We start from the raw sequence: 16,542 nt of genomic DNA on the forward strand, positions 1-16,542 counted from the left end.
CTGAAGGTTGTTCCAGATTCATTAGCAATCAGAGGTTCCTCGTCAAATATTCAGCCATTGTACTGTTAAGATATTCTTTCCCAATTCATCTACATCCCTGTTGCTACGTATATAAAATCTTACAAACACATTTTGGAGTCAAACACATTTTCTGATCCCATTCTGATGATTTCCACATTTCTCAGTTCAGAGGGCTGATATGAAACCAAAACAAAATCCCAGGGACCCGGACACCCTTGATAAAAAAAGAACAAATATGTATTTTTCTTCTTCTTCATCTATATCTATGTTATGCCACGTGTACAAAGTCACAAGCTATGGGCAGCAGCACCTCCACATGAAGCGGCGAGGAGCCCCGTACAGGCTGTTATCTCATCCAGGGAGATAGGAAGTATGGACAGGAAATCTAGAGGGGGGAGCGAGGGCCCCATATGGGAAGTGTAGTGTAAACAGCCTCGACTTTTTAATCATCCCGGCTCACGTTCGGAACTGGATGCGCTTTGATGTTCTCCCTCAGCGCCGCCTCCGCCCTCCCAGCCCTCGTTCCCAAACGGGCCATATCGAAAACACGCAGATACCGGCCTCGGACAGTCGAGCCAGGGAGGCACTCGGTACCTTGTGGGACACTTGAGAAGGGAGATGAAGGAATGTGAAGTGGCGCAGAGTTAACTGGTGTTCAGTCAATTGCCTGCCCTGCCTTAATTATAGCTGATGTATTTAAGGGAGCTCTCAAAAAAGGTCAATTCAACATTTCAAAGACAAAATAATACAGTGTGAGGATAAAAAAAGAAAGTCAAGATGGCTTGAAGCAAAGAAGAAGAAAAGGTGGAGCCCTTATGATGTCCTTTATAGCTCAATGCCCATTGGAGGATCAACTCCAAGTCCTTCTCTCAAAAGAGGACAGTTGACAGTCCTCTCAAGTTCAAAGTTAGCCCAGAAGCCTTTGCACTGCTCCTCTGATCATAATGCAAGCTTCATTTAAAAAAAAAAAAAATCCTTTGCACTTGTATTTGTCCACATCGCACTGGCCGGACCCCAGCCAGTGTTCCAATTAATGTGTTCATTAAGAGGACAGGGCACACTTCCAGTTTCATAACTCCAGGTTTCTCTTTAGCACTGTAGCCAGGCTGACAGAGTCAAAGCTCTGTGGAGCCGTGTATTCCTATAGACCTCAGTAGTAATGACTTCATGAACTTCTTCAATAAAAAGATTTTAACTATTAGAGGCAAGATTGATGATCTCTTGCCCTCAACCAGTGCGAATCTGTCCTCAGGTGGAATGGCCTTGGAAACGGCTGTATGCCCTGGTGTATATTTGGATGGCTTTTAATGTGTCTTTGCTAACACACCATGTACCACACTGCTTCAAAGTAGCTGTAATTAAACCTCTCCTGAAAAAGCCCACTCTTGATTAATAAGGAGTTTCAGTCAGGATTTAGAAAACACCACAGCACAGAGACAGCACTGGTGAAAATTACAAATGACCTCCTAATTGCATCAGATAAAGGACTCATCTCTGTACTGGTATTATTAGACCTTAGTGCTGCGTTCGACACCATTGACCATGACGTCCTATTACAGAGACTGGATCAGTCGATTGGCATTTCAGGTACCGCACTAAGCTGGTTTAAATCATATTTATCAGATCGATCTCAATTTGTATTTGTAAACAATGAAGCCTCAATGACCACCAACGTTAATCACAGAGTTCCACAAGGTTCTGTGCTTGGACCAATTTTATTTACCTTATATATGCTTCCTTTGGGCAACATTACCAGGAAACACTCCATAAACTTTCATTGCTATGCAGATGATACTCAATTATATCTATCGATCAAACCAGACGAGACCAACCAGCTCGCTAAAATTCAAGAATGTCTTAAAGACATAAAGACATGGATGACCTGCAACTTCCTGATGAAGTTATTCTACTGGGCCCTGAACACCTCAGAGATCAATTATCTGGTGAAGTGGTTTTTGTGGATGGCATTGCCCTGGCATCCAACACCACTGTAAAGAATCTCTAGTTATCTTTGACCGAGACTTGTCCTTTAACTCCCACGTGAAGCAAATCTCAAGGACTGCGTTTTTTCATCTATGTAACATTTCAAAAATCAGGCACATCTTGTCTCAAAAAGATGCAGAAAAGCTGGTTCACGCATTTGTTACTTTTAGACTAGATTACTGCAACTCCTTATTATCAGGCTGCTCTAATAAGTCTCTTAGGTCCCTCCAGTTAATCCAGAATGATGCAGCTTGTGTACTAAAACTAAGAAAGGAGATCACATTACTCCTGTATTAGCTGCTCTGCACTGGCTCCCTGTAAAATCAAGAATCACATTTACAATTCTTCTCCTCACATACAAAGCCTTGATTGGTGATGCACCATCATATCTTAAGGAGCTTGTAATACCATATTGTCCCACTAGAGAGCTGCGCTCACTAAATGTGGTGCTACTTGCGGTTCCTAGAGTCCTAAAAAGTAGGATGGGAGCAAGAGCCTTCAGTTATCAAGCTCCTCTTTTATGGAACCAGCTTCCACTTTCAGGCCGGGGGGCAGACACAGTCACCTCATTCAAGAGTAGACTTAAGACTTTCCTTTCTTTAATAGTGCTGATAGTTAGGGCTGAATCAGGTTTGCCCTGGTCCAGGCCCTTGGTATGCTGCTCTAGGCTTATAGGCTGCTGGGGGACATTTTAGGATACACTGAGGACCTATCTCCTCTTATCTCTCTCCTTATGGATGAATTTACTTTTCTCTATTACACATTACTAACTCTACTTCTTCCACGGAGTCTTTGTGTTTTCTCGCCTCAGAGGGTGCATTGGACCTGGCTGTGTCTGGAGCCAGTCCTGGCTCCTGGGTTGTGCCTCCTTGCCCCCGCGTCCTGCATCCAGCCCCTGGTCTCCTTCCAAATGGCCCTGCCTCCTTTTTTGTGCCTCCTGCCTCAAGGGCCTGGCCTCATTGGTCCGGCCTCCTTCGCGATGCCTCCTGCCTGGTGGGCCAGCATCCTGTCTCTATGGCCCGGCCTCCTGCCATGGCCCAGCTGATGCCCCCCTCTCATCTCTTCCTCTTCTGTTTTATGAATTGTAGAGGTCTGGATCTTGGTCCATGCCTACTACTTATTATTCATAATGTCATATTCATTGAATGTGTTGTAACTCTGTAACGCTGTTCATTCTGTACACATGACATCTATTGCTTCTGTTGCTCTCCTTGGTTTCTTCCTATTTTTCCCAGTGATAGGGTTTTTCCTGATCAGATGTAAGGTCCTGGGACAGGGATGTCGTATTGTAATAGGGAAGGTAGCGCCGTAGTAGCACTTAAATGTCTCTTACTGATAGCACTTTGTAGTTTAACTTTATTGAAGAAATTGTACTTGCTTGATTCTTGTTGTTCTGAGTTTGCACTCATGGTTGAATGCACTTATTGTAAGTCGCTTTGGATAAATGCGTCAGCTAAATGACATGTAATGTAATGTGTACAGATTGTAAAGCCCTCTGAGGCAAATTCGGAAAGTGCGATTTTTGGGCTATACAAAATAAACTGAATTAAATTGAATAGATCAGATCAGAGAGATGTGTAGTAAAGCATAGTCTCATGACTTTGAGGAGGGAAACTGGGAATTCCTTCAGTCCAAGGCACTTGGAGCTGTGTTAGCAAACATGACCAAATCATGCCATCGCCAAAAGGCTACAAGGTATCTGCACGGTTTGAAGTAGCAGCAAAAGCAGGGAAGGCTGATCCTTCTTCAACGTTGCAAAAACACTCGCAGAGTTTTTTTTTTTTTAAATGGGATTTCGGTTGAACTTTGGTTGCTGGGGGACGTTTTAGGACTGCCACTTTTCTTCCGACAGGGCAGGAAATTATACTTACAACTTTGTTTTGTGGTCATGATAATACATGAACAGTGCTCTAAAGGGGACAGGTCACCCCCAAGAATCAAAAAACTATTTTTCCCCTCTTACCTGTAGTGCTATTATCGATCCAGACTGTTTTGGTGTAACTTGTGTGGCCAACACCCAGTACCTAAAAAATGTACATTAGTAAAGAGCAAGGCAGGTAAACTACCCCTTTAACCCAGAGGAGCAATTAAAGAAAGAAGAAGGACAAAGACAGCGTGAGGCAGAGAACCTCTCCTCCTCCCCCCCATCCACTGGAAGACAAGAACATAAAGCGGACCGTAAAGCAGCCTGCAGAGGCAATGAGGACCTGTTCGAACAGGCCTAAGCTGCAACAAAGCGCATCCTGCAGCATTACACCACCTCGGTGCACTGTTGGAAGCAGAGTTTATACTTCCCAAGCCTCGAACACAATCATGATTAGTTGTCTAACTTTGAGGAAACAACTAAAACAGATGAAAGTTTGACTGTGGCACTAGGGAACCTTTTCTTCACACATTAAAAAAAGGAAATTGACTCATGTGCTACTTTACAGTGTGTTCTAACGTGTTTTTTTTGTGTACATTTTGTGTTTAGAGCAGAATAGAATACTGCGCAAGGTTTTTAAGCGGCAGAAGACAAATAAATACATTGATAAATAACAGGAAGTTGGAAATCACAGAGAGCTTGATGTGTGTATGATGTCACATGCGCTGTGATGAGCATCCGTAACATGTTGCCAACGTCCCACATTGACAAATGGTACTGATGAGAAGCCGCGTACATCCTTATCCCGCAGCACCTCACATCTGTGGACCAGGTCAAATAAATTGACACAGCCGAGGTTTCAAAAAAGACCCCAGGAGCCTTCATCCGCTCCTGAATCCTTAATATAATCACTGAATAGAGCACATGCTTTACATTTTCTAAATGGTAAAAAAAAAAAAAAACACAAAAAACACTTTTGCTTCAATTACAGGTTTGCATGAGTCTAAACATGATTCGCTGAGTTGTTTAACAATCATCGGCCACACCTTGATATCAAAAATGTTGGAAGAGCATTAGATGCCAGGAATAGTTAGTGCAAAACAAAGCTGTCATCTTTTGGCAACATCAACTGATCCCATGGTTGAATAAAATATATTAGATTGAACAACAAACTAACCTTACCAACACCTGCATGTCATCACTATAGTTCAGGGGCTTGGGGCAGCGGCTGCAAACGATGATCACTACAGTGTTTTCATTGACAACGGTTTGTTCAGGTTTGAACATCTTTTGGCTCATCAGTACTCAGTGTGAACTGCTTTCTCGGGGCAGAGAATCATGTGGGGCTGGCGGTCTCTCCTCAGAGGGACTGATGCACTTAGACAAGAAAAACCATTTTCAAATCAATAACAACCTTTTTTCTAATATACCGACGTTGAATAGCAACATTTAACTTTCATTGATATTTTTTACCATATAAAGTTCAGTGGCCCATTTTTACAGAAGAACACCTACCATAACAAAGCAGGTCCATTAGGACCAAGTGTTACCAGAGCAACAGACCAATGCGAGTGTGTATGGACGGCCCAAAGGAAGACTCGTCCACATTGCTCGTGCGCGTGTCTTTGAGCAAGGCTCTGCATTCCTGATATGAGGGGCGCTATTTACTCGCAGGAGGAGCCGGTTCGAAGCTCGTGACACAGCTGTCCCACTACGACAGCAGGTGTCCATCCGCAGATGTTTGGAGTGTAAAAAACGAGTGAGGACGGGAAGCCCGACGTGACCTTACCTGCATTAGTTTCCCCTCCGCGGAGCCGGCACTTCCTCCCACGAACACCCCCTCCAGGGTGATGGGCTTCCCCGTCAGCTCGTGGTTCAGCAGTGCCACCTTGATGACCGCTCGGAAAACCGGCCGCTCGGACTCCAGGGCCGGCTGACCCAGCACCACCTGCAGGGCCGCCACGAGCAGCCACGGCCAGAGCCCGGCCAGGCGCCGCTGCGGGACGGTCATGGCCTCGGCTGTAGCGGCGGTGCCCGGCCGCACATGGTGGACTTCAAAGCAGGCGAGCACCGCGGAGAGACGGGTGGGGAGAATATGTATGGGTCTATGTGTACGCACACGTCCCACTTCTTCTTCCTGCCTCGACGACAAAACAAAAAAAGTGCTAAACGGATACAATCCAAACTTTTACAGCCGGAGGACTGCCATCAGAACTCGCGCGTGAATGTCCCAAAACTTCCATTCAGCACCGGAGTTAATATTCAAACTCTGCACCGTTGTAGAGAAGCCTATCACTCCGGTGTCCTGCACGGGACACTGCGCGTTGTTACAGGGAGAAGAAGAAAAAAAAGAAAAAATTTCCGAAACTTTTATCCAGTGTCGTTAATGCGGGTGGAGAAAAAACGTGCACGCTCAAAGGCGCCGCGAAGACACGCCGCGTTGTGCGCGAGCTTGAAGTGTTGAAGTGTGCGCTGGCTTCCAGGGGCCCGGTCTTCACGAGACAACACAAACAAACGTCCTCGTTTGTAACGTGTTTCGGGCTCTAGTTGAGCTGCTGTATCCTCGCTCTCTCTTTCTTTCTTTCTTTCTCTCTCCCCCTCTCTCCCCCTCTCTCTCTCTCTCGCTCTCTCTCTCTCCCAGAAGAAGGGCAGCTCCCCTCTTCATCTGTATCCTAACTGCTGTTAATATGACAGCGTGTGCACCCTTCGCTGTGCCTTACAAATCACTTTCACGACCAAACACGAGTTGACAAAACACACACACACACACACACACACACACGCGCACACACATTCCCCGCTAGGTTTTTTTCTTTATAAATCTTCACACAAAGCAAAGAGCGACAACTTGAACTTCAAAGGCTGGCTTACAGGTTGCCGCCGCATAGTTAGAAGGCATGTTGGAGGGACCGCGGTGCCAACAAGTTGGTTAATATATATATATATATATATATATATATATATATATATATATTTACAACCAAAGAGTTGCGAAAAATAATCCTCGCAGAAGTTGTTAAATTCAGCCGCTCTATCTAATGATTAACTAAAGCAAATGGACTGTTGCCTTACTTCACTTCTAACTTGGTCTGAAAGCCAAAGCTACTCTCTCTACTTAAGTTCTACTGTCGGTCTTCATTTAAACCAACTAAAGAAACTAAAAAACGCACCCACACAAACGGACAGACAGACATGCATTCCCCTGAGTTCAGTGCCTCCGCTGCACTGTAAGAAATTAGATACGATCCTCTTGAGAACACCCGAGGGGAAAATTAATTGTTTCTCAAAATCCATCAACGGTTACGGGATAAAAACACAACAAAAAGTACGGAATAAAGCGGTCCAAACTCCCTGTGCGCTGTATTTCAAGTTAATAACGTGAAGGGACACCGTGTAGTTATGACACCGTCCCGAAAGTCTACCTCCCGAACTGTCTCTCGCTCCCCTGGGATCTCATTGACACTCTCTACCTGCTCACTGTCCTGCTGCCTTCCCGTGCCGTCGGACAGTGGAGCTTTATTGAAACGACGCACGTGTGTGACAAAATGTGTTTTGGAAAAAGGCTGCATTTTTTTGTCACCTGGGTTATTTAAAACCATGAGCGGCCATGTTGTTACAGGTACATTAGGTTAGTAGGCCTATTTTGATACTATTATTTAAATTAGAGTGAAAATACGACAGGTAGTTACTCCTATTTTCACGCAATGCCATGTCAAGTTCTAGTCATTGATTATTAACAGCTTTACAATATCATGGGCTTCGTTTTCAACACAAAACACTTTTTACTAAATAGTTAAAGTAATAACAAGAGAGGAGTTTCCGAGGGGCACCTGAAGGCCACATTGCAGACTGAGGGCGGAGCAGCCACACAGTCGTCGCGCTGATCAGAAACGAGCCAGTGGCTCCCTCTAGTGGTCAATACGTACAGACCCACCAGACACCAAACCACACGAGTGCAGCGGCAACAATAAATCATTAAACACACGATGACAGCTGAATGATCGGAAACACATTTCATTTTAATTAAAAATAATAAAATAATAAAAAAACTGTTACAATTACACGTTTTAAAAGTACAACCTTATAAGTGATGCAGCGAGAAATAAAAGGTTGGGAAATGCAACCACCATTAGGTCACCATCACAAAGCAAAGTATCACTAGTAGATCTAATAATTATAATTTAATGCAATTCATTCAACATTTTCTTCCCCATTCCATCAGTTTGTTACAACAAACCGATTAAGGTATTAAAAGCAGACAAATTGAAGTCAAACACCTGTAAATTAAAATGAGAGGCTGTGTCAGCCCGACTGCAACAAATCTGAATAAATTATACTTCAAACAACAATTCTTAAAAAGCATTACATTTGAGATACTACTGTGGCAAAAATGTCGAGGTATAAATGTGCCTGTACAATTTATTTTTAAATATTTACCGTGGTACCAGTACAAGTAATTCCACAAAAGAAAATAGGACTGTGACTGTTACTTACATTTTAAAATGTTCCAAAGTCACTTACAATAAAGAAACACAGAAATGTACAACACAAAACAATTTATACAATTATTTAAATAATTTAAAAAAAGATTTCAATCTGAACACATCAACAGACCTTTGCAATACAAAGAATCATTAAAAATGGAGATTAAAGTCTGGTAATAGTGAGAATTTAAGATCACATCGTGCAGTGAATCAAGACTCCCTGTCGCACGCCAAAACAAGAAATACTACCAACTGTCAGTAAACCTTTCTTCCACTAGTTTCATTCTGGACGTGCTCCCTAAATGTTCAATAATGTCTGTAGAGATTGGTCGCGCTCCCTGTGCTGCTCTCGGCCTGAGTGCTGTCCCTCAGAGTCGTTAACCTCGACACCTATAACCTCAGTGTCCTTTGCATCATCAACGGTAACCTGGCCAGAGCACAGAGGAAACATCAGCAACTAATGTACAGGTCTTCTGCTCTGTTGTTACACATTCTCTAATAAATATGAATACTATATCAATTGTTACACATCGGGGATGACTTTTTCTATTTGCAAACTGCCAGACGGACGTCATCCAGCCATTCCTCAGCAAAGTATCTTGTCTTTAGAAAAGAAGAGCTAAATTCTTTGAGGAAATCTACAATGTCTAGGCTTACCTCACATATGGCATCTTCCGGCAATTGCTCAGTGAGTGAAATCACTGATTCCTCCTGTTGAAATGAGACTAGATCGGCCCTGACGGTCACAGGGGACAAATGGTTAGATTTCACTGTTCCGGCTGGGTTGTTACCGGAGAACGGCACAAGCACGGGGCCTGGCTTCTGTGGGGTTACAACTCTAACCAGGCTGCTATTGGGCGGAGTTTGCATCACCCCATCTGCAATCTGGAAAACTGTGTCCAAGTTAATGTCACATTTCTTCACCTCCTGGTGCTCCTTGGTCTTTGAGTCCTGTTTGTGGTCAACATGACGCAACATACTCACAGGATAACCTGCCTAAAACAGTGAAATAAAAAGAAATGTTCGAGACACAGTACGTGTTCACAAAACGCCATCCTCCTTGACCAATCACAGATCTTGTGGAAGTCATCAATTACGTGACAGGGTACAGTCCAATTCACCTACCTGGTAATAACTGTGGGTTGAGAACGACCCTGTCGAAAGGCCCCTACCTGCCATTTGGGATGCCACAAGGTTCGACTGGTAGCACTGGCAAACTTCCAGAAGGACAAAAGATTTTATTTTAGATTATAAAATGCAGGATTTGGGTTTTTATTATATTTTATTATATTACAAGTACACTGAAGCTGAAAAAAAGAAGTAATTTCACTCATGCACTATTTGTGTAAAGAGATGTAAACAGTGTGGTTTATAACTTTTCCACCCATTCTCGTAACAGGTTAACTGATGTCATGCTCACGTGGGGAGTAGTAGCCAGGCTGATATTGCGCATTGAACGTGTAATTTGGATTTCCGCGGCTTGAGCAGGCCAATAAACCCTGCTGAATATGCATGGCGTTGGCATTGGAGGCCGCTCCGGTGGGGTAGTGCTGGCTGAAAGATACAGGTATCCCTTTGTCTGTCACGAAGGCACTGGGTGACAGAGCTGCACCATGACCCCTCGTCAGGAATCTCGGTGGGACCGGCGTACCATTGTGAGCCATCGTGGCCTGAGCTTTGTTTATATGGTACGGATGAGAAAACTCCTGATGAGGGGGGCTCATCAGGGAATAGTTGCCTGCAGAAACAGGGAAGAAGCAAAGCGTGGCAACAACCTGTTAGACAGCAATATTGTAATAACGTGAACGCACTGGATTGTACGCTGGATGTACGCATCAGACAATGTTATTTATAGTGATATTTAATGTGGCACTGTCCACTGTAACACTACAGGGAAACGTGTGTGACCATTACTATCTAAAGCTACCTCCCCACTGACAGTCATGCGGTGACACTCACCTCTTGTAACATCTGTATCCCTGCCTTCATAGCCCCCACTGTAACGGCGGAATTGGCTCCGGCCCCGATTTTTCACATCCAGACCAGCTTGTATCATGGCCTTGTTCTGGACAGTCAGCCTCCTCAGACTCGCGACAAGCTCAGGGCGGTTCCGCAGGAAGTTTGGGTTGTAGAAATAGTGATACCGCACGCAGTCCCACTGGACGCTGACGTCTTTTGCGGTCATGTCGGCCTTCTTGAAGCCGTAAAGGTTGAGCTGGCGGACAAAGCTTGAGAAGTTGGTTGTCTTGAAGGCGTCAACGTTGTCTGAGGCGCTGCTGCTGGGGGACAGGATCTGCTCCTCGAAGAGATGCTGATCAATGATGATGACATGGCCCTGTTCGTTCCAGCGGATGGCAATATTTGCCGGGTTGTTCACCAGACGCCATAGCTTGGCTGGGAAGTTATTGGGGTTGATGGTCTCGGGGAGGGGACTTTCCCCAACACCCATGATTTTGTCTGTAAACAATAAACATAGGCATAGATATACAAATATAATAAAAACAGTAAATATAGGTTAGATAAATATGGTAAATGACAAACAGATAACAGTAACTGGTAGCGTTAGTGACCTAACATTATGTATTAATATTATTATTATTATGTATTATTGTCTAGCTAACGGAACTGTGTCCTGGTTTCGGACCCTTCTGGTTCCTGCTATGACAGGAAGTGCACCTGTCCCGGGTACTAGCTAGCAGTGAAGTTAACGTAAGAACAGCTGCGGTTAATTGAACATTAACGTTTCAAACTACCCGTACTTACACAGATTAACGACTAAACTTTAAACAACTTGACTTGTGACGTTATTAATAATGTCAACTTAAAACATGTAATAAATAAATTCTGTACACAAGACCGGAAATGCTATTTTGTTAGCGTGAACTGGTGAGCTAAATTAGCATTAGCGAAAGTTAGCTCACCAATTAACGTTAATTAACTTCAACGGCTCTGTATTTTAAATAAACTTTAGCACAGTGAGGTTCGGTAAAGTCGCATGAGATTGTTCCGACAGTCATGTGTGTGTTGTGTGGGTCTTGGCACACCAAGAAGAAACTCCATGACGGGTAAACTGGGACTTTACCTGAATCTTCTAACATGTCTCACTCTGATCCAGAACCGCTGTTGGACTTTCAACGTTTATCACACGAGACGAGTTTCTGGCACCAACTGCAAACGCTCCACCACGTTTTAGGGCTCGAGCGGACCGTTTATGGCTCGTTTCGTCATAATAAACGTATCAAAAGTAAATGTGCCCTTTATGCAGAATTATCGCTTCAGATGTGTATATTATTTAGGATACATTAAATCATTGCTGTTTACTAGTGAATATATATAGAAGTGCTTGCAGCTGGTCACGGTGGAGCTGATTTTATCACCAATTAAATCGTCTTTTTAAAGATATAAGATGCTTTGCATAAACAATTTTTTTTCGTAAAGTTGTTTCAATCGCTGTCAAACAAATACAGTCAAGTAAAAAGTAGTTGTTCACTCTGAAATGTAGTCGAGTACAAACGGTCATACAATTAAAATTCAAGTGTAGCACAAGTGACGTTACTTTAGTAAATTAATTTGTCTACTGTACACTGGAAATTAGCTACAGTTCCCTTATTTGAACACTTTAAATAATTTAAATAATAAGGTAGCAAAACCTTCTTATGCTATTGTTATTTAATGTAGATAGATGGATGGATATATGGATATGTATGTGCCAAAATGTAGTAAAAGCAAACTGCGTCATTGAATGTGTATTTGGACAACATTGCTGAATTGTATTAAAAATCACTATATTGATCTAACATTTTCCATAAAAATAATAGTGCTAATGATAAGTGATATAACAACACAGTTTTAAATAATACATGTTAATAATAAAACAATCATTGAAAACAGACAATTTAAGAACAGTTCATTCAAAATGCATGTAATTATAGAAACATGTTGTGACTGTTGGTCATTTCACAGAAAAGTAAGGATTAATAAGGAATGTCTGATCCAGAGGAACACTTGTTTTGTGTGTGTGGATCAAGGGGCTCTATCATCATCATTGCATCATTATCAACAGTCAAGGGAATATATACAGGATCTTAAAATGTAGCCCATGACTAACAGGAAGCCAGTGGGTCAAAATGCTTGAATCTGTTTTGATTAAAGTTAGACATATGATTATTATTTTTTAAAGTATCCAGATGGTCTTCAAGTATACAAAAAAAACATTATCCTTCCACCTCTAGGTCCATCCACTCAGAATAAGTATTTACTTTTGCATTTAAACATCTAATATTTTAGTATAATCAAAACGTTTTCAATAGCCTGCATCCCGATGGTCATGTATGCATGACTAAATAGATTAGTAAAACTAAAATGTAGTATCTACATGACACGTTTCAGGACATAGTGGAACTAATATACAGTATGTAATTATGCATAACAACTCAACCCTGATCCCTGTAACTGAAACGATTGCTTTAAACAATGGAGATATAACGACTTTTACTCAGGCACACAATATGGCCCTCTACGCCGGGTTTAAGGTCCTCGCAGTCGGTGACGTAATTCCCCGGCGACTGGAATTATTCAAAAACATTAATCCGTTTGATATTTCGGTAATACGGCAGTATTTTGTCCGGGAGCTGAACATAATGGCCTTGGAAACGGTCCCCAAAGACCTCCGCCATCTGCGAGCCTGTCTGCTGTGTTCGTTAGTGAAGGTACAACTTGTGAATGGCGAGAAAGCGAACACTCAAAGCTAGCTTCCCTGCTAACTTGTAGCCGCTTCCTGCGCTGTAGTTGTTCCACTTATGTTGTGTCCAAACAAATAAATGTCAGCGTTAAAGTAACGTAATGCTTTTCAATGGGACCTTGATTTAGAAAATGTGGGTTTGTGCTCCTAGTTCCGTCTGTTGGTACGAGCAGTAACTTGTAGTCCATTCCACATGTTTGCATCCATTCTTTCCTCTGTTGTTATCGTCCTGGACTCAAGAGCTCTCTCCTCCTTTTCCTCTCCTCTCCTTGCTGCCCAAGAAGGGCGACTTGGCCCTTCTTAAGAAATTACCACGCTGTGGACAATGTCCAGGCTTTCAGGGACAAATGGACTATTGGGAGCATGTTATGCTCATTGAAATACTTTTTTTTTTTAACATTAGGATTGTTTATTTGGCTATATTTTGTTGTTTTGTTTGTTTGACTTACTTACTTGTTTTTCAATGATGTTGTAGAATGTTTTGCGGTTCTCGCGATAGTGGAATAAAGGACTTTAAAACCAAACCTTTCCTCTCCTCCTTGTCCCCTTTAGACGATCGACCAGTTTGAATACGACGGCTGTGACAACTGTGAGTCCTACCTTCAGATGAAGGGGAACCGGGAGATGGTCTACGAATGCACGAGTTCCTCATTCGATGGGTAAACATTTAGCATAGATTATTTAAAATAAATAAATAACCCTTTCACATAGTTTTCTGGATGTTTACCGTTACTGCCTGTATGTCCGCAGTGTGATATCCATGATGAGCCCCGAGGACAGCTGGGTAGCTAAATGGCAGAGGATAGGTAAGGACGTGTGCCTATACAGAAAGCTGCATGAATCGGTTTTTTGACCAGGATGGAGTAGATAAACTACTCTTAAAAGAGGCACCGAAGAAGACACAAAGTCTCAGCATGATGTCAATAAGGACCCTATTTTTAAGGGAAGCATGCAGTTGTACAGTAGTAAACAAACTCCAAATGCTGTCGAGATAAATAATGTGTGTATTTCTGGTTCCATCCTACAGGCAACTTCAAGCCAGGTGTATATGCAGTGTCGGTGACCGGCAGACTACCTCCAGGTACACTTTACCTGAACTATTCTGCCTCGATACGCAAACAATTAAATGTTTGGCTTTTTCTTGATTTTGGAATTCCTTACTTAACGAGTTTTGCATTTATTTCCCCCCCCTCGTCTGAAGGTGTGGTGAGAGAGCTGAAAAGCAGAGGAGTGATCTACAAATCCAGAGACACGGCGGTGAAGACGTAAACCGGCAGCAGAGCGCAGGCCCAACTCCAGACAGAAGGAACAACAGGGGGACTTGATCACGTCTGTGGCGTCCTGAGGAACTGCCTTTCAACTGTCCGTTCATGTTTGTTGTGCGATTAGAAAATAATAGCATTGGTGTTTATAGAGGAGAAGATGTTTTAATTTTTTTTTAATTTCTTTGGACAATTGAGTAAAATAATAAAGGTCTGTTTTTTTAAAGAAATGTGAGTAATAGTTTTTTGCTCAGTAAACGCTGTGATATTTGCTGATTCAGGGACGGTCAACTGGCGTGTCCTAAGGTTGTCACTGAAAAACAGCTCAATTCATTCCCCCAAAAGGAGTAACAAACCAAAACCATCGAGGTCCACAATCCACATCCCATGTGTCCTTCGCTCGGTGTCACAGAGACCGATCGCCTAACCTCACCACACAGCAACAAGTGGAATGATGAAAGACAGGAGACCTCACTTCCTTTACCAGTGGATGGTTTCTGTGTTCTTTTCAGTCGTGCTAGCAGCTCTCGGGATGTCGGTCAATAAGTTACGACTTTCGTACTATTGGATGGATTGCCGAGAAATCTGGTTTGAGACATTCTTGTCCCGAGCAGGATTAATCATAACACTTTTGCTGATCTTAATCTCTGATTAAATCCCTCCAGTCCTTTGTATTATGACCAAATACTTGCACAACTAATTACATCCGCTGCTGTGTTCTTGTTATACTAAACAGAATTAAAATCACATCAAAACCATGGTTCAGATCCTCATCGCCGTGTCCCACTGAACCAAGAGAGGTCATCGTATTCGTGGAGAATCACTGTTGTCTGCCGACTGATCTGAAACACCGGAGAGGAGGAACTAAACATCTAAACATCACTAATACGACACCACCTGCACTTATTTATTTGGGTCACAAGGTGGTGCTTTACACCCGAGTGCTGGAATCACAGGCAGTACCAAACATGGCCCGTAGTGGGAACCATCAGCCAAACTCTTGGAGGTGTGACTAGTTGTATTATTCTCACCTATTGTCTCTTATAAATAGTTTCTCTGGTTACATTTCATTGTACAATAGTCTGTAATAACATCTGAGGTTTGTAGGTCGTTGTTCAGCTGCAGCACTATTATAGTTACGCTTGTATTACTCTTGAGGAAGATGTGCTTATTGCTAGAGGCTCTGGCCATTGTCTAATGACTATAACCTGACGGATCGGAGTCACGCACACAGAGGACTCCTTAAATCTCTGGAAGTGAGCACGGTGAGCTCTATTATTACTATTGTTAGTATTGTTATTATTGGTGCTGATCTTTAGTTACATGGCAGGTTGTTTAGGCGCTCCCTAAATCTCTCACTTTACTTTGCTGGACACTCCAATGGATCATAGAGGGAGACAGAAGGTCACGACCTATTTTCTTTTTCCTGCACTTCTTAATGTAAAACATAGTTAAAATACCAGGAGGTTATCTAATCCATCCAGTCATCTCTGTAAACACGCTGTGGCCGAACAGACGTGAATTACAACACTGACTTCCACCGACTGCATCGCTGCCGGATGCGGAGGAGTGTAACATGTAGATCGGTGCCGACCCTTCAGCAGGCCGCGACACCGGAACCACGTGCCCCCCCCCCCCCCCCCCCCCAAGACAGAGGAAAAGAGCAGCGGCTCATTATATGACGCTCCCACATATAATTGCACATCTCTCTTGAGAAACCATGTCAACACTGTGAAATGGCTCCTCGGTGATTCTCATGAAGCTCAACGGGAAGATCAGCAGCAGTGTTGCTTAAGAACTCGCTGTGTTTTCTGATCTCATGTGGTAATTGTTCAAAATGTCTCAGTTCACTTCTTTTTTTTTTTCCAGCCACATTAAGGACAAAAGGACCGCAGTGGACCTTTAATGTGTCACGTGTACATGTTCCCATATGCACAGAATGTAGTAACCCGAGTGTGACCACAGGCCACGACAAGGCCCGAATACGAGCATTATTCACAGTAAGCCCTTTATGAGTGCTGTAATAATGGAGTTGGCTGTTATGATGGATGTTATGTGTGACAGTGGGCAAAGGGACACGTTGTTCGGGGCTCTTTGTGTTTGTGTGGCGCAGCTCAGGTGGACTGAGGCCCTCAGAGCGTGAAGAGGAAGTTTGATGCATTCAGGGGTCGATTCTCCGTCGTGTGC

At 43.1% G+C, this 16,542-nt stretch overlaps 3 protein-coding genes across 3 annotated transcripts in view; 1 reads left to right on the plus strand and 2 right to left on the minus strand.

Moving 5' to 3' along the window:
- Positions 1-5,794, minus strand: part of LOC117742675 (E3 ubiquitin-protein ligase RNF43) — a 66,458-nt gene extending 60,664 nt beyond the window's left edge. Inside the window, exon 1 of the mRNA XM_034550243.1 lies at positions 5,658-5,794. Coding sequence (XP_034406134.1) covers positions 5,658-5,663 — 6 coding nt within the window. The 5' untranslated portion in view covers positions 5,664-5,794. The remainder of the gene's footprint in view (positions 1-5,657) is intronic.
- Positions 5,795-8,015: 2,221 nt separating this feature from the next.
- hsf5 (heat shock transcription factor family member 5) lies at positions 8,016-13,701 on the minus strand. Its single transcript, XM_034550059.1, is given in 7 exon segments — positions 8,016-8,725; positions 8,727-8,779; positions 9,010-9,348; positions 9,478-9,569; positions 9,773-10,090; positions 10,312-10,809; positions 13,547-13,701. Coding segments are annotated over 6 exon segments (1,359 nt in total). The 5' UTR covers positions 10,802-10,809; positions 13,547-13,701; the 3' UTR covers positions 8,016-8,658.
- On the plus strand, positions 12,866-14,585 carry supt4h1 (SPT4 homolog, DSIF elongation factor subunit). Its single transcript, XM_034550060.1, has 5 exons — positions 12,866-13,061; positions 13,646-13,752; positions 13,844-13,899; positions 14,121-14,174; positions 14,295-14,585. The coding sequence occupies exons 1-5, from the start codon at positions 12,993-12,995 to the stop codon at positions 14,360-14,362; spliced, it is 354 nt and encodes a 117-aa protein (XP_034405951.1). The 5' UTR covers positions 12,866-12,992; the 3' UTR covers positions 14,363-14,585.
- The last annotated feature ends 1,957 nt before the right edge of the window (positions 14,586-16,542 follow it).

The sequence above is a fragment of the Cyclopterus lumpus genome, chromosome 14 (genome assembly GCF_009769545.1).
Source record: "Cyclopterus lumpus isolate fCycLum1 chromosome 14, fCycLum1.pri, whole genome shotgun sequence".
In the NCBI taxonomy this organism is placed as follows: Eukaryota; Metazoa; Chordata; class Actinopteri; order Perciformes; family Cyclopteridae; genus Cyclopterus; species Cyclopterus lumpus.